At 41.7% G+C, this 21,715-nt stretch overlaps 1 protein-coding gene across 4 annotated transcripts in view; it reads left to right on the top strand.

Moving 5' to 3' along the window:
* crebbpb (CREB binding lysine acetyltransferase b) overlaps positions 1-21,715 on the top strand; it is a 144,119-nt gene that overhangs the window by 82,506 nt on the left and 39,898 nt on the right. For all 4 annotated transcript variants that reach the window (XM_080206734.1, XM_080206732.1, XM_080206733.1 and 1 more), the window contains exon 18: positions 15,199-15,438. In XM_080206734.1, coding sequence (XP_080062860.1) covers positions 15,199-15,438 — 240 coding nt within the window. The remainder of the gene's footprint in view (positions 1-15,198; positions 15,439-21,715) is intronic.

Genomic DNA, 21,715 nt, shown 5'->3' with positions numbered 1-21,715 from the left:
TGTGTCCATGCCTCTCATAATCTTGTAGATTTCTATCAGGTCTCCCCTCAACCTCCTTCCTCTAGTGAAAACAAACCAAATTTCTCCAACCTCTGCTCATAGCTAATGTCCTGCATACCAGGCAACATCTTGGTAAATCTTTTCTGTACCCTCTCCAAAGCTTCCACATCCTTCTGGTAGTGTGGCAACCAGAATTTGACACTATATTCCAAGTGCGGCCTAACTAAAGCTGCAACATGACTTGCCAGTTTTTAAACTCAATATCCCAGCTGATGAAGCAAGCATGCTGTATGCCTTCTTGACTACCTTCTCCATTTGCGTTGCCACTTTCAGTGACCTGTGTACCTGTACACCCAGATCTCTTTGCCAGTCAATACTCTTAAGAGCTCTGCCATTTACTGTATATTTCCTATCTGTATTAGACCTTCCCAAATGCATTACCTCACATTTGTCCGGATTAACCTCCATCAGCCATCTCTCCGTCCAAGTCTCCAACTGATCTGTATCCTCTGATGGTCCTCGTTGCTATCCACAAATCCACCAACCTTTGTGTTGTCCGCAAACTTAATCAATCAATTACATTTTCCTCCTAATTATTATATGTTACAAATAGCAGAGGTCCCAGCACTGATCCCTGAGGAACACCACTTGTCACAGCCCTCCATTCAGAAACGCACCCTTGCACTGCTATCCTCTGTCTTCTTTGACTGAGCCAGTTTTGTATCCACCCTGCCAGCTCATGTCTGATCCCATGTGACTTCTCCTTCTGCACCAGTCTACCATGAGGGACCTTGTCAAAGGCCTTACTGAAGTCCATGTAGGCAACATCCACTGCCCTAACCTCATCAACCATCATCGTCACTTCCTCGAAAAACTCAATCAAGTTCATGAGATACAACCTCCTTTTCACAAAACCATGTTGCCTCTCACTAATACACCCTCTTATTTCCAAGTGGGAATAAAGCCTGTCTCGAAGAATCCTCTCCAATAATTTCCCTACCACTGATGTCAGGCTCACCGGCCTGTAATTAACTGGATTATTCTTGCTACCCTTCTTAAACAAAGGAACAGCATTGGCTATTCTCCAATCCTATGGGACCCTGTAGCTAGTGAGAATAAAAAGATTTCTCTCGAGGCCCCTGCAATTTCCTCCCTTGCCTCTCTCAGTATTCTGGGGTATATCCCATTAGGCCCTGGGGCCTTGTCTTCTTTAATGTTTCTCAAGAACCCCAATACCACCACCTTTTTGATCTCAACACGATTCAAACTATCTACACATCCTTTCCCAGACTCATCATCCACCTAGTCCTTTTTGGTGAATACTAATGCAAAGTACTCATTTAATACCTCGCCCATTTCTTCTGGCTCCACACACCGATTCTCTCCCTTGTCCTTGAGTGGGTCAACCATCTCCCTGCTATCCTCTTGCTCTTTACATATGTATAAAAAGCCTTGGGTTTTTCCTTAATCCTGTTAGCCAATGCTTTTTCGATACCCCTTTTAGCCCTTGCTTAAGTTTCTTTCTACTTCCCTTGTATTCCACACTTGTTTCGTGTGTTTACAGCCTCCTAGCTTTGACAGATGCTTTTTTTTTCTTTTTGACTACGCTCACAATATCTCTCATTATCCAAGATTTCCAAAATTTGCCATACTTATCCTTCATCCTTACAGGAACATGCCGGTCCTGACTCCCTACAACTTGCACTTGAAAGCCTCCCACGTGCCAAATGTTGATTTGCCCTCAAACATCTGCCCCCAATCTACATTCTTCAGTTCCTGCCTAATATTTGTTGTAATTAACCTTCCCCAATTTAGCACCTTAACTTGAGGACTACGCTTACCTTTATCCATCAGTACCTTAAAACATACTGAACTGGTAATATTTAACTAATTGCAGTGTGTTGCTGCCTGATAAGACCACTTTAGGAATGATATACTTGCAACTTTTCTTTTACAAAGTATTGGGAACAAAGCAACAGTGGGTGAGCAAAATTGGTTGTGCTTTTTCTAATCATCCTGAGATAGCTTGATTTAAGACTGAATAAAATAACAAACCTATTCTCGTACTCATAACTATATGGTATTTAAATTACTTGACTCCATTCCTGTACCACTGCCTTACAACTTGAAAAATAAATGCCAAATTAACTGTCATTTTTAACATGCATGTTATTATAGAAACCAACAATTCTGATTGCTATTGGGAATGGAATGGAAATTGAACTAAAAATTGGAATTGTGTGACAGGCTTGTCAACACCTAAGAAGAGGAAATGGGTTAATGATTTAGATGGAAGATCGGCTAATCTATCTTTCTCGTTTCAGATGCCAATAGATCTGTTATATTTCCTTTATTTTCTGTATTTTTGTCACATTGATACATAATTTAACACAGTATGTTATATACCACGCATTTTTAGCAGTTGAGTGTAATGTGATGGTCCATTCAAGGGGATCCAAACTTAAAACCTAACTGCTTGATACTTTAAACCTGAAAGATGTGTCCTCTATTGATAGGGTAGGCTATTATGGGGTGTCCTACTAGACTACTGTCAAGTAATTTTTAAACATAATTATCTGTTTGCTTCAATGCACCATGGCATAGTAGTTAGCACAGCATCGTCGCGGGACCAGGGACCCAGCTTGGGTCACCGTCTGTGCGGAGTCTGCACATTCTCCCTGTGTCTACATGGTTTCCTCCGGGTGCTCCGATTTGCTCCCACAGTCTGAAAAATGTGCTGGTTAGGTGCATTGACCATGCCAAATTCTCCTCATTGTACTCAAACAGACTCCTGAGTGTAGTGACTAGATTTTCACAGTTACTTCATTGCAGTGTTAATGTAAGCCGACTTATGATATTAATGGATAAACATTAAACAATAAAGCGCACTTTAAAACATTGGCAGAGCTTTACTATAGTAGCTCTGGGATAAACGCCGCTTTTATTTTGAGGGAAGAATATTGAAACACGTTCAATTTTGCAGTTGAGGTGCTAAATAGGAATTAATTTTGCTCGGCTTGACACTATGATAATGAAGATCAAAGTGAAGAAGAGTTGATTAAAAGTGTTTGTAGCTGAAATCAACTATGTAACAAAACAACCGAAACTAGCTACGGTTCCTACAATATACTTGAGTAAAACTTCATGCATAAGATGGTGGAATAAGCTGAGACCTAGATCAGTGAACATGAGTAACGTGCAAGTAAAAGCGACAGAATATGATAAGCGTCAGCCACACTCATAGAAATCATGTCCCAGCTTAATTTACAGCCATTACAAACCTTATTCAGTTTGGTGCCTGGAGTCTGAGATGGGGAACCAAACCATCTAATGGAATCTACAGAATTTTGGAAGATGGCAACCAGTGCATCTACTATTTTCATTGTCGCCTCTTTTCGTACCCTCGGTTGTGGATTATTAGGCCCTGGCGATTTTACAGCTGTATTAGTCTGCATCCTAGGGTTTGATGAGATCGCAGATGCGTTGGTTATCTTACAAAATTGCTTAATTTCTGGAATGGTTCCAATGGATTGGAAAATAGGTAACGTAACACCTTTATTCTAGAAAGGAGGGAATGTTAGGCCAGTTAGTCTAACACATGTCACAGTGAAAGTACTAGAACCCATTATTAAGAGGTTACAGAAGAATACTTAGAATATTAAAATGGGGTCAGGTGAAATCAACATGCTTTTGTGAAAGGGGAATCGAGTTTAACTAACCTGTTTGAGTTTTTTGATGAAGTAACATTTAAGATGGATAAAGGGGAACTGATGGATGTTAAGTTGAACAGTTAGACCTATATCCATTGAAGTTTAGAAGAATGAGTGGTGATCTTAGTGAAATAAGGTTCTGAGGAGACTTGACAGCATGGATATCTGGAGGATGTTTCTTTTTGTGGGTGAGACTAATACGAGGGAACATAGTTTCAAAATAAGAAGCCTCCCTTTTAAATCCGAGATGAAGGTAAACTTTTTCTCCCAAATGGTCGTTGATGTGTGGCAATCTCTTCTCCAGAAAGTAGTGGAGGTCGGGTCTTTAAATCTATTTGAGGCAGTTAGACAGATTTTTGTTAGGCAAGTGTCCAGCATTATGAAGCATAGACAGGAAGTTGGAACTGAGACTACGAGCAGATCAGCCATGTTGTTGCGTGGTGGAACAGACTTGGAAGAACCAAATAGTCTACTACTGTTCTTAAACTTATCAGCCTGTCTTGTACAAATCGAAGACGCTGAAGTTTTTGAAAAGCAATAGACGCGATGACGTCCATAGATGATAAGACTAAGAAGTCTCACGACACCAGGAGTGCTGCTTCTCACCTGATGAAAGAGCAGCGCTCCACAAATTCGTGACACCAAATAAACTTGTTGGACTTTAATCTGGTGTTGTGAGATTTCTCACTGTGCCCACCCCAGTCCAATGCTGGCATCTCCACATCATAGATGATGAGAAAGAGAGAGGAATCATTGTGTAAGCATATTGCAGCAGTCACAAGCTATTTTCTACTGGTTCAATTGATTAAGCTGAATGAAGACTGTACAATAAAACAGTATTACCTGCTACTATTTGCTCTTCCACTATTCAACAGATACTTTTGACAACTAAAGTGAGATTGTTGACTCTGGTCTCGTGTTCTGCCTACTTAAGATTAAACAAGTAGCTGAAATTCCCGTGCATTCTATAACTTTATCTAGATACAAAGGCAAATGAAAGTGATCCCTGGAACAAGTGGAGGTAGGGCCCGTCTAGGGAAGTGGACTAAGGAGTCAAAATATTTTGAATAACAAAGAAATTTAGAAACAAGGAAGTGGTAGTTTTAGTAAGTGGTAAGCAAGGGCTGTGCCGAGAGGTGCCAGCAAGATAGTTGGTAATAGTTATAACTGATTTCCTAACCAACAGTGGCTGACTTGTCTCACTGGAATCTGAGTCAATAGTTTAGCACACACTGAAAGTAAGTCACTAGAACATAAGAAATAGGAGCAGGAGTGGGCCATCTAACCCCTCAAGCCCAGCCCACCATTCAAAAGATCATGGCTGATCTGAAGTGGATCTTTTCCACTTTCTCCCCATAACCCTTAATTCCTTGTCTATCAGAAATCTATCTACCCGTGACTTAAATATATTCAGCGAGGTAGCCTCCACCACTTCAATGGGCAGAAAATTCCAGAGATTCACCACCCTTTGAGTGAAGAAATTCCTCCTCAACTCCGATCTAAACTGGTCCCCCCTTATTTTGAGGCTGAGCCCTCTAGTCTTGCTATCCTTTCTAAGCAGGAAGAATCTCTCTACCTCTACCCTATCCCCTTCATTATCTTTATATGTCTCTATAAGGTCCCCCCTCAGCCTTCTAAACTCCGAGTACAGACCCAGTCTATTCAATCCCTCTTCATAGGCTAACCCCCTCATCTCTGTTATCAGCCTAGTGAACCTTCTCTGCACTTCCTCCAAGGTCAATATATCCTTCTGCAAGTGCAGCGACCAAAACCGCACACTACTCCAGCTGCGGCCTCACCGGTACCCTGTGCAGTTGCAGCAAGACCTCCCTACTTTTATATTCTATCCCCCTCGCTACAAAGGCCAACATTCCATTTGCCGCCTTGATCACCTGCTGCACTTGCAGACTGGGTTTTTGCAACTCATGCACAAGGAACCCCAGGTCCCTCTGCACCATAGCATACAGCAGCTTTTGGCTCTTTAAATAATAATCCCTCCTACTATTATTTCTGCCAAAGTGGATAATCTCACATTTGCTCACATTATACTCCATCTGCCAGGTCCTCGTCCACTCACTCAGCCTATCCAGATCTCTCTGCAGATTTTCCACGCAATTTGCTTTATCACTCATCTTCATGTCATCAACAAATTTTGTTACCCTACACTCAGCCCCCTCCTCCAGATCATCTATGTAAATGGTAAACAGTTGAGGCCCCAGCACCGATCCCTGCGGCGCTCCACTAGTCACTAACTGCCAACCAGAATAGCACCCATTTATTCCAACTCTCTGCTTCCTATTAGACAACCAATCCTCTATCCATGCTAACACCTTACCCCCAGCTCCGTGCACCGTTACCTTTTGCAGCAACCTTTTGTGAGGCACCTTACCAAACACCTTTTGGACATCCAAAAACACCACATCCACCAGTTCCCCTCTGTCTACCACACTAGTCACATCCTCATAGAAATCCAATAAATTTGTCAAACACGACTTCCCCTTAACGAATCCGTGCTGCATCTGCTTGATCAAGCCATTCTTTTCTAGGTGCCTTGCTATTTCTTCTTTGACAGATTCTAGCATTTTTCCAACTAGAGACGTTAAACTAACAGGCCTATAATTCCCTGCCTTTTGTCTGCTACCTTTTTTAAACAGCGGCGTAACATTAGTCGTTTTCCAATCTTTCGGCACTTCCCCAGAGTCCAGCGAATTTTGATAAATAATTACTAAGGCATCCGCTATCACCTCTGCCATTTCTTTCAGAACCCTGGGATGCATTCCATCCGGTCCCGGGGACTCGTCTACCTTCAGTCCTGTTAGTCTATCAAGCACTACCTCTGTAGTGACAGTAATCGCGTTAAGGACCTCATCTCCTCCCATCCTTCTATCTTTAATACCCAGCAAACTATTTGTATCCTCCTCCATGAAGACTGACACAAAAAAACTTTTTTAAAGCCTCAGCCCTTTCCTCATCACCCACCACTAAATCCCCGCTCTCGTCCTCCAAGGTTCCAATATTCACTCTAGCCGGTCTCCTCCTCTTTATATATTTGTAAAAACTTCTACTGTCATTTTTTATATTTAGAGCTAGTTTAGCTTCATACTCTATCTTTCCTTTCTTTTATCACCTTCTTAGTCATTCTTTGTTTTTTTTTAAATTTTTCCCAATCTTTTAATCGCCCACTATTTTTAGCCGCTCTGAACGCATCAGCTTTTAATTTAATACTCTCCTTTTATTTCCTTCGATAATCATGGCTGGTTATCCCTTCTCTTACAGTCCTCCTTTACCATTGGAATATATTTCTGCTGAGTACTGAAAAAGATCTTAAAAATCCTCCACTGTTCCTCAGCCGTCCTACCAACCAATCTGCGCCCCCAATCTACATTCACCAATTCTGCTCTCAAACCTATCATACTCCTCTCTGCTCAAACAGAGGACACAGGTTTGGGACCCTTCTTTCTCATCCTCCATCTGCATCAGAAATTCAACCATACTATGATCACTCATCCCAGGAGGATCCCTATTTCTACCTGCCTGAAGGTGGCAGCTCAGGCCCAAGTGCAGCAAGACTCGGTGCTTAAATCTGAGAAGTCAGTGCAGTGAGGGAGGAGGTGCTGTTCTGGTCTTTTACAAAAACGAGTGACTCATGAGAGGGAGACAGTGACACCTGAGAATTGAAGCCAGGAGGCATTAATTAGGTGTGAAGGGATAGATGAATAATGCATTTTAAGATTCTTTAACCCTCTAAGCTGGGGCAGTAGGTTAAACCATTTCTGGGGAAATACATTCATAGCATAATTAGTTAAACTCCATTATATAATGTCGAGTGATTTTTAAACCTAATTAGTTAAATAAAAACCAAGTGTGCAGGGCATGTCAGATGATGTGTTGCAGCTGTTATGTGGGAAAAGTTGGATACCAGTATGGTCCATAACAACCACACTGCTAAGTGTCTCCAACTTATGGATACTAACCATGGCACCATGATGCAGGTGGTCATCCAAGTAGTGGGTAGAAAAAGAGAATATAATTACATTAGTACACAGCATAATGAGGAAGATAGACAGTCTTTCTGCAGCCAAGAGTGTGAGATCCAAAGACTCTGTTTCTTGCTGGTACCAGGGGAATGAGTCAGTGTAGTGGTCCACATGGGTACCAACATCATTGGTATGACTAAGAAAGAGATTCTGCTGAGGGTGTATGAGTTGTGAGGGGCGGAATTAAAAAGCAGAATCACGAACGTAATCTCTGGGTTACCAAGCCATGAGCAAATTGGCATAGGTTAAATAAGATGAGAGTTGAATCTGTGGCTGAAAGATTGTTTTGGAAGAAATGGGTTTTGATTCATAGGACACGGACACTGGTACTGCAGAAAGAGGAAACTTTACTTTTGGGATGGCCTTTACCTGAACCATGTTGTGGCCTGTATATATTCAAATCATATAACAAAGTATTTTAAACTAATAATGAGACTGGGGAAGGGAGGTTTGGAAAGTTAAATGAAAAGGACATGACGGTAGTGTGAGGTGGTGATGCGGGTGGTGTGTGATAGGAAGGGACAGAATGTACAAACATAAGAGTATACAATAAAATAAGATCTGCTGCAGGGGAAAATGTAAAAAGACTGATTTAAAGACTTCTTACATTCCCTCGTGGCTGTGTGTATCAAAGTATGTTGCAAGGAAGATGCAAAGCAGCTTCAAGGGGATTTGAACTGAATTAGTGAGTTGACAAGAACATGGCAGTTTGAATACCCTGTGGAAAAATGTGAGGTTGTCCATTTTGGTAAGAGGAACAAATGTATAGAGTATTAAATGGTGAGAGACTGGAAAATGTAGATGTGCAAAGGAACCTGTGTGCAGTTTTGGTCGCCGCACTTACGCAAGGATATTTTGGCCTTGGAGGGAGTGCAGAGGAGGTTTACTAGGCTGATTCCGGAGTTGAGGGGGTTGAACTATGAGGGGAGGCTGAATAAACTAGGCTTGTACTCGTTAAGAGTTTAGAAGAATGAGGGGAGGTCTCATTGAGACGTATAAGATGATGAATGGGATGGATAGGATAGAGGTGGAGAGGCTCTTCCCGCTCAGAAAGGACAGTAGGACTAAAGGGCACAGCCTCAGGATAAAGGGGGGGTGCGGTTTAGAACGGAGTTGAGGAGGAACTTCTTCACTCAAAGGGTGGTGAATCTCTGGAATTCTCTGCCCGTTGAAGTGGTGGAGGCTGCCTCGCTCAATATTTTTAAGACGCGGGTTGATAGGTTTTTGATAGGCAAGGGGATTAAGGGTTATGGGGAGAGGGCGGGAATGTGGAACTGAGCCACGACAGATCAGCCATGATCTTATTGAATGGCGGGGCAGGCTCGAGGGGCTAGATGGCCTACTCCTGCTCCTATTTCTTATGTTCTTATAACCAGGGTGTCCTCAATATGTCACTGAAAGGTAACATACAGTTACAGCAAACAATTAGGAAGTCTAATGGTGTGTTAGCCTTTATTAGAAGAGGATTTGGGTACATGAGTAGTGAAGTTGTTCTTCAATTGTACAGAACCTAATGTATTATGTATAGTTTTGGTCCCCTTAGCTTCAGAAGGATATTATTGCCATAGAGGAAATACAGCGAGGGATAAAACTGAATTGCTGCTGGATTGGCAAAGGACTCTCCTTTGAAGAGATATTGGGGCCTATATTTCCTAGAGTTTCGAATAATGAGAGGTGAACAAATTGAAACCTACAAAATACTTAAAAGAATAGACTGGGTAGGTGCAGATAAGATTTTTCCCTTGGTTGGGGAGTCTAGGAGGGGCTATTGTCATATTGAATAGAAGGAATTACTGCAAAGAAGTGTACTGACAACTGAACAATCAGGAACACTATAGACAGTTATCTGCAGATCCGACCAAAGAGCACATCCGTCAACTCAACAGACTGATTAAAATCTTTGATCTGGACCTTCAGAGCACCCTCCGTGCTCTCATCTCATGTACTCCCTGCATTGGAGGTGTCTACTGCCTCCCAAAGATACACAAGGCAAACACACCAGGCTGTCCCATCGTATCAGGTAATGGGACCCTGTGCGAGAACCTCTCGGCTACATTGAGGGCATCCTGAAACCCACTGTACAAAGAACCCCAGCTTTTGTCGCAACCCTACAGAATTCCTGCAGGAAGTCAGCACACATGGAGCAGTTGAACCAGGAGCACTCCTTGTCACAGTGGATGTCTTGGCACTCTACACCAGCATCCCCCACAACGATGGCATTGCTGCAACTGCCTCAGTACTCAATGCTGATCTGCCAATCTCCAGATGCAATTTTACAACTCATCCACTTCATCCTGGACCACAATGCCTTCACCTTCAACAACCAGTTCTTCATCCAGAACAAGGAACAGCCATGGGGACCAAATGCGCATCTCAATATGCCAACATCTTCATGCACATGTTTGAATTAAATCTTTTCACTGCACAGGATCTTCAACTGATGCCATACACTAGATACATTGATAAAAGTTTCTTCCTTTGGACTCATGGTGAACAATCATTGATGTCATCATATAGTCATTTCAGTAAGTTTCATCCTACCATCAGACTCAGCATGGACTTCTCTCCGGAATCGGTTGCATTCTTGGACATAAGCATTTCCATCAAGAATAGCCACCTCAGCACTTCACTTTACACAAGCCCACAGATAACTTCGTGATGCTCCACTTTTCCAGCTTCTGTCGTAAACACATTAAAGAAGTCATCCCTATAGACAAGCCCTCCGTACACACAGCATCTGCTCAGATGAGGAGAATCGCAACAGACATCTCCAGATGCTGGAAGATATCCTCATAAGAACAAGATATGGCGCTCAACTCATCGATCGACAGTTCTGACGCGCCACAGTGAAAAACCGCACCGATCTCTTCAGAAGACAAACACAAGACGTGGCGGACAGAGTACCCTTCGTCGTCCAGTACTTCCCTGAAGCAGAGAAGCTATGACATCTTCTCTGGCGTCTTCAACATGCCATTGATGAAGATGAAATCTCACCAAGACCATCCCCATACCCCCACTTCTTGCCTTCAAACAACTACACAACCTCAAACAGACAGTTGTCTGCAGCAAACTACCCAGCTTCAGGAGAATATTGACCACCACCACACAACCCTGCCACAGCAACCTCTGCGAGAAGTGCCAGATCATCGACACCGGATGCCATCGTCTCTCGTGAGAACACCATCCACCAGCTACACAGTACATACTCTCGCAACTTGGCCAACGTTGTTTATCTGATATGCTGCAGGAAAGGATGTCCCGAGGCATGGTACATTGGAGAGACCATGCAGACGCTACGACAATGGATGAATGAACACCGCTCAACAATCACCAGGCAAGAGTGTTGTCTTCGTGTTGGGGAACACTTCAGTGGTCACGGGCATTTGGCCTCTGATCTTCAGGTAAACATACTCCAAAGCTGCCTTCACGACAGCGCAGAATCACTGAACAAAAACTGATAGCCAAGTTCCACACACATGAAGACAGCCTCAACCGTGATCTTGGGTTCATGTCGCACTATCTGTAACTCCCACGAGTTGCCTGGGCTTGCAAAATCTCACTAACTGTCCTGGCTGGAGACAATATACATCTCTTTAACTTGTGCTTAATCCTCTCTCCACTCACATTGCCTGTACCTTTTAAGACTTGATTACCTGTAAAGACTTGTATTCCAACCATTATTTTGTAAACTGAGTTTGTCTTTATATGCCCTGTTTGTGAACTGAAATCCCACTCACCTGATGAAGAAGGAGCGCTCTGAAAGCTAGTGGCTTTTGCTATCAAATAAACCTGTTGGACTTTAACCTGGTGTTGTGAGACTTATTGCTGTGTTTACCCCTGTCCAACACCAGCATCTCCATATCATAGGGAGTCTAGAACCAGGGGACACAATTGCAATTTATACTGAGATAAGGAGAAATTATTTTGCTCACCGTTGTCACTCTTTGAAATCTCTGTCCTGGTGTGCTGTAGAAGCCCAGTCATTGATTATGTTTAAAATAGAGATTGACAGATTTCTAAATGCCAGCAATATGAAGGGATATGGAGATCATTTGGAGGGAATATGGAGATCATTTGGATGGATGATCAGCCATGCTCATATTGAATGGTGGAGCAGGTTCGATGAGCTGAAATACTACTCCTATGTTCCAGAGATCCTATAAATTGGTGTGATAGTCATTGCAGATACATGGTTGCAAAGTGACCACTGTTGGGACATAAATATTTACGAATATTTGATATTTTGGAAGGACAAGAGAAAAGAAAAAGGAGGTGGGATTGCTCTGTTAATTGAGAACAAGATCAGTATAGTAGGAAGCTGTTATCTTGGCGTGGGAGATCAAAAATTTAGAATCAGTTTGGATGGGGATAAGAATTAGCAAAGGAAACCAATCACTGCTGGGAGTGTTTTAAGTCATCCTGACACTAGCTGTCAAAACTTCATGTCAGAATTAGCTAAAGTAAACTGATAAAACAGGTTAAAAGGTAAGAAGGTAGAGAAGCAATGGCAGGCATTTAAAGAGATGCTTAGTAACGTAGCAAATATATTCCATTGAGAAAGAAAAGCTCTAGAAGAAGATTGTACCATTATGGCTAACTGAGGACATTAACGATGGTATCAAATTGAAAGATATACAATGCTGCAAAGATCTGTCGAAAGGCAGAGGATTGGGAAAATTTTAGAAACCAACAAAGGATGACTAAACAAATGATAAAGGGAGAAATTAGAATATGAGAAAACTAGCAAAAGGTGTAAAACAAGATAAAGCTTCTATAGTAGATAAAAATGAAGAGTAGGGTAAGCACTGGTCACTTTGAACACACGTTTTTCTGTCTTCACAGCAGAAGACACAAAAAGCATTCCAAAAATAGTAGAAAAGCAGGGGGCAAAAGAGAGAGAGGAACTTAAAACAAGTATGATCACAAGAAAAAAATTCTAGGAAAATTAATAGGACTAAAGGCTGACAAGTCCCCAAAATGAAGACCATTCTGTGGATGCATTGGTTACAATCTGTGGATAGTGGATGCATTGGTTACAATATTCCAAAATTGCCTAGATTTTGAAAATGTTCCAACAGATTGAAAAACTAGAAATGTAACAACTCTATTCAAGAAAGGAGGGAAGCAGGAAACTATATAGCCAATTAGTCTAACATCTGACATCAGGTGTAAGTTAGAATACCTGACTATTAAGTGAATAGTAATAGGGCACTTAGAAAATCATAATACAATCAGGCAAAGTATTTTGTAAAAAAGAGAAGGAAATTGTGTTTGACAGATTTATTAGAGCTCTTTGAGGATGTAGCAAGCAAGATTGATAAAGGGGAACCAATAGATGTAATATAAAAAAGGTATTCAATCGTGCCACAAAAGATTACTGCCAAAGATTAGAGTTAATTATGTCAGGGATGATATAAATAGAGGATTGATTAACAGAGAGGAAACAAAGAATAAATGGGTGAGTTTTAGGTTGGCAAACTAAATGTGGAGTACCACTGAAATCAGTGCTGGGGCCTCAACTGTTTAACATCTATATGAATGACTTGGCTGGAGGGGCCAACTTTATTGTTGTCAAATTTGCTCATGATACAAAGAGAAATGGAAAAGCAAATTGTGAGAAGTACATGCAAAGAATCTGCAAAGTGTTGTAGATAGGTTATGTGGGCAAACTTCTAATAGATGGAGCATAATATGGAAAATTGTGAGCTTATTCACTTTGGCAGAAAGAATAGAAAAACAGAATATTATTTGTATGAAGAGAGATTGCAGAGTACTGCAGTACTGAGGGATTTGGATATCCTTATACATGAATCATAAGTTAACATGCAGCTACTTACAATTAGATAAATAATTAATTAGGCAAATGAAAGTTGATTTTTATTGCAAGGTGATTGGAGTATAAAAGTAGGGAAGTCTTGCTGGGCATTGGTGAGACATAGAGTACCATTTCCTTTTTTGGTTGCCTTACTTAATGAAGGATATATTTGCATTGGAAGCAGTTTAAAGAAAGTTCACAAGGCTAATTCCTGGCATGAATGGGTTGTCAAATGAGGAAGGATTGAGCAGATTGGGCCTATACGCATTGGAGTTTAGAAGAATGAGAAGTGATCTTTTTGATAAGACTCTGAAGAGGCATGAAGGTTAGATTCTAAGAGGATGTGTACACTCATGGGGGAAACCATTTGTAAGGAGTCTCATTTAAGACAAATGAGGTGCAATTTCTTCTGAGGATGATTCATCTTTGGACTTTTCTTCCACAGAAAGCAGTGGAGGCTGAGCCATTGATTATATTTTAAGTCTGAGTTAGAAAGATTTTTGATTGACATGTGAGTTGGGAGTTGAGAGTTATGAAGGATAGGCCGGAAAGTGTAGTTTTGGCCACATTGCTGCAGGAGCTCCTCAGGGTAGTGTCCTTGGTGCCATTTGTGATTCCTCTTGTACTGAAGCAGTCCATGTCCATTTACAGGAAAAACAGGCAACATTCAGACTTGGGCTGATTAATGGCAAGAATTGTTTGCACCACGTAAGTGGCAAACAATGGCTGTTTCCAAAGAGAGAAAATCCAATCATCTCCCCATGACATTCAGTGGGAATGTGCCATGTTTGAATCCCCATCTGTCAACATCCTGGGGATTACTGTTGGTCAGAAACTGAACTGTACCAGCCATATAATTACTGTAGTTACAATAGCATGCCAGAGGCTGGGAATTCTGTGGCAAATAACTCTCCAAAGCTTGTTTACAAGGCTCAAATGAGGCGTGTGATAGAATACGTTCCACTTGCCAGGGTAAGTGCAATTCCAAAACAATCGAGAAGCTTGACACCATCCAAGACAAAGGAACCCACTTCATTGGCACCCCATCCAGCATCTTCAACATTCACTCTCTCCACCACCAATGCACAGAAGCAGCAGCATTTACTGTCTACAAGAGGTAATGCAGCAGCTCCCCAAGTTTCCTTTGACAGCATCTTCCAAACCCATAACCTCTAACATCTCTAAGGATGAGGGTAACTGAACACCACAGCGTAATTTCTCCTCCAAGCCACAACTATCCTAACTTGGAGCTATACCACCACTGCTTTCACTGTCACTGAATCAAAATCTTTGACTCCCTACCCAACAGCACCGTTGTGTAACTACGTTCAAGAAGGTGGCTCACCATCAACTTCTCGAGGATAATTAGGAATGAGCAATAAATACTGGTCTAGCCAGCGACATCCACACCCATGAAAGAAAACATTTTGAAACTTCTGATTTGGAGACAAAGATTAATGGTTTTTCAATTCCATAGGCATGTTTCTTGCAAACTAACAAAAAATGGTGCTTCAGGTTTTGGTCTGAAACTTCCAGTAGCAAATGTGTTACCCTTGAAGACTGTCAAGTGTTGTGACTTCGGTTATTGAATGGAAGTTATTTCTTTTCTCCCCATCCCGCTCCATATTCTTTACAGGACTATTTTGACATAGTGAAGAATCCTATGGATCTGTCGACAATAAAACGCAAGCTGGACACTGGGCAGTATCAGGAGCCTTGGCAGTATGTCGAAGATGTATGGTTGATGTTCAACAATGCATGGTTGTACAACCGCAAGACTTCACGTGTATATAAATACTGTACAAAATTGGCTGAGGTCTTTGAGCTAGAAATTGATCCAGTCATGCAATCTCTTGGCTACTGCTGTGGACGGAAGGTAAGATTATTTATTTAAAAAAAGTTAACTAATTTTAGCTTTCAATAAAATTAGTTGATTAAGCTGTAACTGAAGGAATATTATTTGTACAAAATTCCCACTACTTCTACTAGGTTTCTTCACTCGTTGATGTGACATGTTATTTTCCATCCTTTTCACTTCACAATCGTAAAGTCAACTAAAGAACAAAGAAAAGTACAGCACAAGAACAAGCCCTTCGGCCCTCCAAGCCTGTGCCAATCATGATGCCCTAACTAAACTAAAAAATACTTTCTGCCCTTGTCCGTATCCCCCTCTTTCTTTGCTATTCGTGTACCCTTCAGGATATCTCTTAAATGTTGCTGATGTGCTTGCTTCCACCATCTCCTGCAGCACATTCCAGACACTCACCACTTCTCAGTGAACAACTTCCCCGCACATCTTCCTTAAACTTTCCTCCTCTCACGTTGAACCTGTGCCCCTTTGTAATTGACACTTCCGCCCTTTGAAAATCCCTCTGGCAATCCACCCTGTCTATGCCTCTCATAATTTTGTAGACCTCTATCAGGTCATCCCTCAGCCTCCATCTTTCCAATGAAAACAATCCTAGTTTATTCAACCTCTCCTCATAGCCAAAACCCTCAACCAGGCAACATCCTGGTGAACCACCTTTGCACTCTCTCCAATGCTTCACGTTCTTCTGGAAGTGTGGTGACCAGAACTGCGTGCAATACTTCAAATGCAGCCTAACCAAGGTGTGTATAGTTGCAACATGATTTTCCACCTCTCATGGGCAATGCCCCAGCTAATGAAAACAATCGTGCCATATGCTTTCTTAATCACCTTGGTCACTTGTGTTGCTGTTCTTAGGGAACTGTGACCTGCATGCCCAGATCCCTCTATTTTAATATTCCTAATGGTTCTGCCATTTACAGTATAATTCGCACCTAAATTTAATCCTCGAAAATGCATCACCTCAGATTTATCTGGATTAAACTCCATCTGCCATTTCTGTGCCCAAGTCTACAATCTATCTATATGCTGTTATATCCTGATTAATCTCCAGCACCATTAGCAGCTCCATCAATCCTTCTGTCATCTGCAAACTTAATAATCAGACTACCCACATTTTCCTCCAAGATTGTTTATATATACTACAAACCACAGAGATCCTAGCATTGATCCCTGGATCCCTGGAACACCATTAGCTACAGATCTCCATTCTGAAAAACACCTTTCCACTGCTACTCTGTCTTTAATAACCAAGCCAGTTCTGTATCCATCAAGTCAGTCCACCCCAAATCCCATGCAATTTTTACCAGTTCCATAACATTGCTATGTAGGAATGCAGTGACCTGTATTCCTTTGTCAACAACAGGAACTACTGAATAAAGTTTTGTTTACCTATTCTCTTCTCCCACACGCTTCCTCTTGCATTTTCAAAAGATGCCTCTGGATGTTTGCTAGCCTGTTCTGTGTAAAGATTGAAGCTGTAGGTAGAGTTGACTTGGGCAAACTATCCCCCAAACAAAAGGGCACCAATACTCATGGAAACGAGTAGAATTTAGGAAATTGGGAATCTTTACTGGAATAAACTGCCAATAAAGATAATTGAAGTGAACAGTTTCAGTCTGGTTACAGGATAACCAGTGCATTACTAGAGGAGAGATGGTAATGAGGGACATCATGAAGGTCGAGCAGGTCAAATCATGATTAAGAAAATGGATTAGTGAAGCCAAATGACTTTATCCTGTGTTGGAGCTTTTTACAGAGAATGAGCACTAAGCTGGCTCAGTTAATATAAAGACTTGCGGAGACAGTATCTTGGTTAAAGACATTTATTTCCCAAGCTTGGTTCAACGTAGCAAGAGAGGGTGATTTTGTTGGCGATCCAAAATCACTCTAAAATTACATCATTCTCAGTATTACAATGATACAATTTTCAAAAGTCATTTGCCCGCCTCTCTGCTCACCCCATGCGGGTGTGAGCCAGTCATTATTAGTATGGATTATTTATCTTGGCCAACAACATTTACTGCTGGACAGCATGGGACTGCGTGATTAGTTCATGAACTTTCAGAGTTTCTCAGTCTCCTTACACTCTAGACTTTCCCTTATCTTTTATAATGAATGGTGTATTCATTTGACCTGTCTGAGAACTTTAGCAGTCATAGAGGTTTACCGCATGGAAATGGGCCCGTTGTCTGTGTTGCCCAGTTTTTAACCACTAAGCTAGTTCCAACTGCTCGCATTTGGTCTATATCCCTCTCTACCCATATTATCCATGGAACTGTCTAAATGCTTTTAAAAAGCAAAATTGGAGAATGATACGTCTGGTTCAAAAGTTAAAATTCTAAATTGAAGTAAGGCTAATTTTGATGATACTGGACAGGAACTTTCAAAAGTTGGTTGGGGGGAGTCTGTTGGCTGGCAAAGGAATGGCTGGTAAATGAGAGGCTTTCAAAGTCCATTAACCAGGGCTCGGGGGAAGCACGTTCCTTTCAAAGTGAAGGGCAAGGCTGGTAGAAGTAGGGAACCTTGAATGACTTGGGATGTTGAGACTCTGGTCAAAAAGGAGGTGATATATGACATGCATAAGCAGCTGGGGTCAAGTGGATCCCTTGAATATAGAGTTTGTTGAAGTAAAGTTGAGGGAGAAATCAGAAAGGCAAAAAGGGGATACAAGACTGTAGCTTCTACTACTGCCTCTGGCAGCTTGTTCCAGACACTCACCATCCTCTTAGTGAAAAAAAAACTGCCCCTCTACACTCTCTTGTATCTCTCCCCTCTCACCTCAAACCTATGCCCTCTATCCTAACTCTGGGAAAAGATGTTGACTATCTTATCTATGCCCCTAATTATCTTATATATCTCTAAAAGATCATCCCTAAGCTTCCTACACTCCAGGGAAAAATGTCCCAGTCTATCCTGCCTCTTATTAGTTAAACTATCAAGTCCCGGTAGCATCCTAATAAATGTTTTCTGCACTCCTTTCTACTTTAATAATATCCTTTCTATAATTGGGTGACCAGATCTGTACAAAGTATTCCAAATGTGGCCTTACTAATGTCTTGCACAAATTAAACAAGACGTTCAAAGTCCTGAATTCAATGCTCTGACCAATGAAACCAAGAATGCCAAATGCTTTTTCACCACCCTGTCCATGTGTGATTCCACTTTTGAGGAGCTATGCACCTGTACCCCTAGATCTCTTTGTTCTATAACTCTCCCAACACCCCACTGTTAACTTAGGTCCTGCCCCAATTCGGTCAACCAAAATGCATCATCTCACATTTATCTTAATAAAACTCCATCTGCCGTTCATCAGCCCATTGACCCAATTGATCAAGGTCCAGTTGCAATCCTAGATAACTTTTTTCACACCCGCTATGCCACTAATCTTAGTGTTGTCTGCAAACTTAATAACCATGCTTCCTAAATACTCATCCAAATCATCAATATAAAATGACAAATAACAGTGGACCCAGCACCGAGCCCTGAGGCACACTACTGGTCACAGGCCTCTAGTTTGAAAAACAGCCCTCCGCAACCACCCTCAGTCTTTCATCAAGCCAATTTTGTATCCAATTGGCTACCTCAGCCTGGATCCCATGAGACTTAACTTTATACAACAACCTATCATGCAGTACTTGTCAAAGGCTTTGCTAAAGTCCATTCACTTCCCTCATCTACTTTCTTGGTTACCCCTTCAAAAAACTCAAAATTCATGAGATTTGAGTTTCCACTCGCAAAGCCATGTTGATTGTCTCTAATCAGTCCTTGCCTCTCTAAATGCCTGTAGATCTTGTCTCTCACAATATCGTCCAACAACTTACCCACTACAGGTGTTAGGCTCACCGGTCTATAATTCCCAGGCTTTTCCCTGGGAATTATAGACAGGCAGTTCTCATTCAACAAAGGCACAACATTTGCCACCCTCCAATCTTCAGGCACCTCACCTGTGGCTGTCAATGATTCAAACATCTCTGCTAAGGGACACGCAGTTTCCTCCCTAGCCTCTTACAACATTCCGGGATACATTTCATCAGATCTTGGGGGTTCATCTAACTTAATGCACTTTAAAACTTCCAGCACCACCACCTCTGTTATATGTACACTCCTCAAGGCATCATTTGTTTATTTCCCCAAGTTCTCTAACATCCATGCCTTTCTCAACAGTAGATACCAATGCGAAATATTCATTTAGGATCTCACCAATCTCTTGTGGATCCGCAGATAGATGACATTGTTAATCCTTAAGAGGCCCCACTCTCTAGTTACTGTTTTGTCCTTTTATGTATTTGTAGAAGCTCTCTGGATTCTCCTTTGCCTTATCTGACAAAGCAATCTTTTTGCCTTCCTGATTTCTCTCTCAATTCTACTCCAACAACCTCTATACTCAAGGGATCCACTTGATCCCAGCTGCTTATGCATATCATGTACCACCTCCTTTTTGACCAGAGTCTCAATATCCCAAGTCATTCAGTGTTTCCTAGTTCTACCAGCCTTGCCCTTCACTTTAAAAGGAATGTGCTTCTTCTGAGCCCTGATTAATGGACTTTTGAAAGCGTCCCACTTAACAGCCTTCCCTTTGCCTGCTAACAGACTCCCCATCCAACTTTTGAACGTTCCTGTATAATATCATCAAAATTAGCCTTACCAGCCTTAGTCCAATTTAGAATTTTAACTTATGGGCCAGACCTATCATTCTCCACAGCTATCTTAAAACTGATGAAATTATGATCACTGGTCCCACAGGTATTCCTCACTAACACTTCTGTCAGCTGTCCGTCCTTATTTTCCAAAAGGTCAAGTTTTGCCCCCTCTCCAGTCAGGCTATCCACATGTTGAATGAGAGAATCCTCCTGAATACACTCAATAAATTTCTCTCCATCCAAGCCCCTAATGCTATGGCTGTCCTAGTCAATGTTGGGAAAGTTAAAGTCCCCTACTATTTCCACTTTATTTTTCTTGCAGCTATCTGTAATCTCTTGACATATTTGCACCCAATTTCCCTCTGACTATTTGGGGAGCTGTAGTACAAACATATTTTTTAAGTTCTACCCATATAGACTCAGTGGGCGAACCGTCGAATGTATCCCCTCTCAGTACTGCCATGATGTTCTCCCTAATCAGAAACGCTACTCCCTCTTCTCTCTTACCTCCTGTTATATCTTTCCTATAGCATCTGTACCCTGGAACACTGAGCTGCTAGTCTTGTCCATCCCTTAGCTATGTTTCAGTGATAGTCATAATACCCCACAGTACCCATCCATGCCCTGAGTTCATCTGCTTTGCCCAACTAAGTCCCATCATGCCTTAGAGCATTGTGCTATTGACCGAGGTATATGCTTTTAATTCAGAATATTTCAAAACATGTCCAAATTCTCTCTGTGGTTATATGTGTATATATGCAAATAGCACTTTTGTAAGATATATCCCAGGCACCTTGTGACTTCACTCTAAATTAATCTACTCTGACTTATTAGTCTTTTTAGTCCCAAGTTATTTTAAACCCTCCTCTTACGTATCCCCCCTTTTGACCTTTGGCTAGCCCAAGATTAGGTCACTAAATAGATGTTTTTAAGCTAATATTCTCAGATTTAGGAGAACTATTCTGCAGCAAGTGGCACAGTGGTCAGCACTGCTGCCTCAGAACACCAGGGGCTTGGGTTCGATTCCCAGTTTGGGGTCATTGTCTGTGTGGAGTTTGCACGTTCTCTCCATGTCTGCATGGGTTTCCTCCGGGTGCTTCAGTTTACTCCCATAGTCCAAAGTTGTGCAAGTTAGATGGATTGGCAATGCTAAATTGCCCCTTAGTGTCAGGGGAACTAGTTAGGCTAAATGCGTGGGGGTATGGGATAGGGACTGGGTGGGATTGTGGTCAGTGCAGACTTGTTGGGCCGAATGGCCTGCTTCTGCATTGTAGGGATTCTGTGGTTCAAGTGTACTAACTCTTCTTTATCTATGTGCCATCTACCTGCTTGCCACCTTCTAAGTTGATGTTTGACGTAGCATGTTGCAATGGTAAAAAGAATTAATACTTTTCTTCCTCTAAAGAAAAGTGATTGCAGTATCATATCATATGGGGTATAATCCAAATCCATGGGTGAATATTTGCATTCAGTTCCATATATTGGCCCATATGCGTGAGTTTTGAAATGGTTAGCAACGGGTCATGTTTCTTAGTTAAATCAGCCTCTACCTTCTAAAGATGTTCAATGTCATGGGCCTAATTTTTTTTTATTCCAAAATTGGTGGAAAGGCAAATTGTGCGGAGGGTGGGGAGAGTCTACAG

The sequence above is a fragment of the Carcharhinus amblyrhynchos genome, chromosome 18, assembly GCF_965287045.1.
Source record: "Carcharhinus amblyrhynchos chromosome 18, sCarAmb.v2.hapA, whole genome shotgun sequence".
Lineage (NCBI taxonomy): Eukaryota > Metazoa > Chordata > Chondrichthyes > Carcharhiniformes > Carcharhinidae > Carcharhinus > Carcharhinus amblyrhynchos.
Note: the sequence above shows the minus strand (reverse complement) of the source record. Positions and strands in the feature narration are given on the sequence as shown.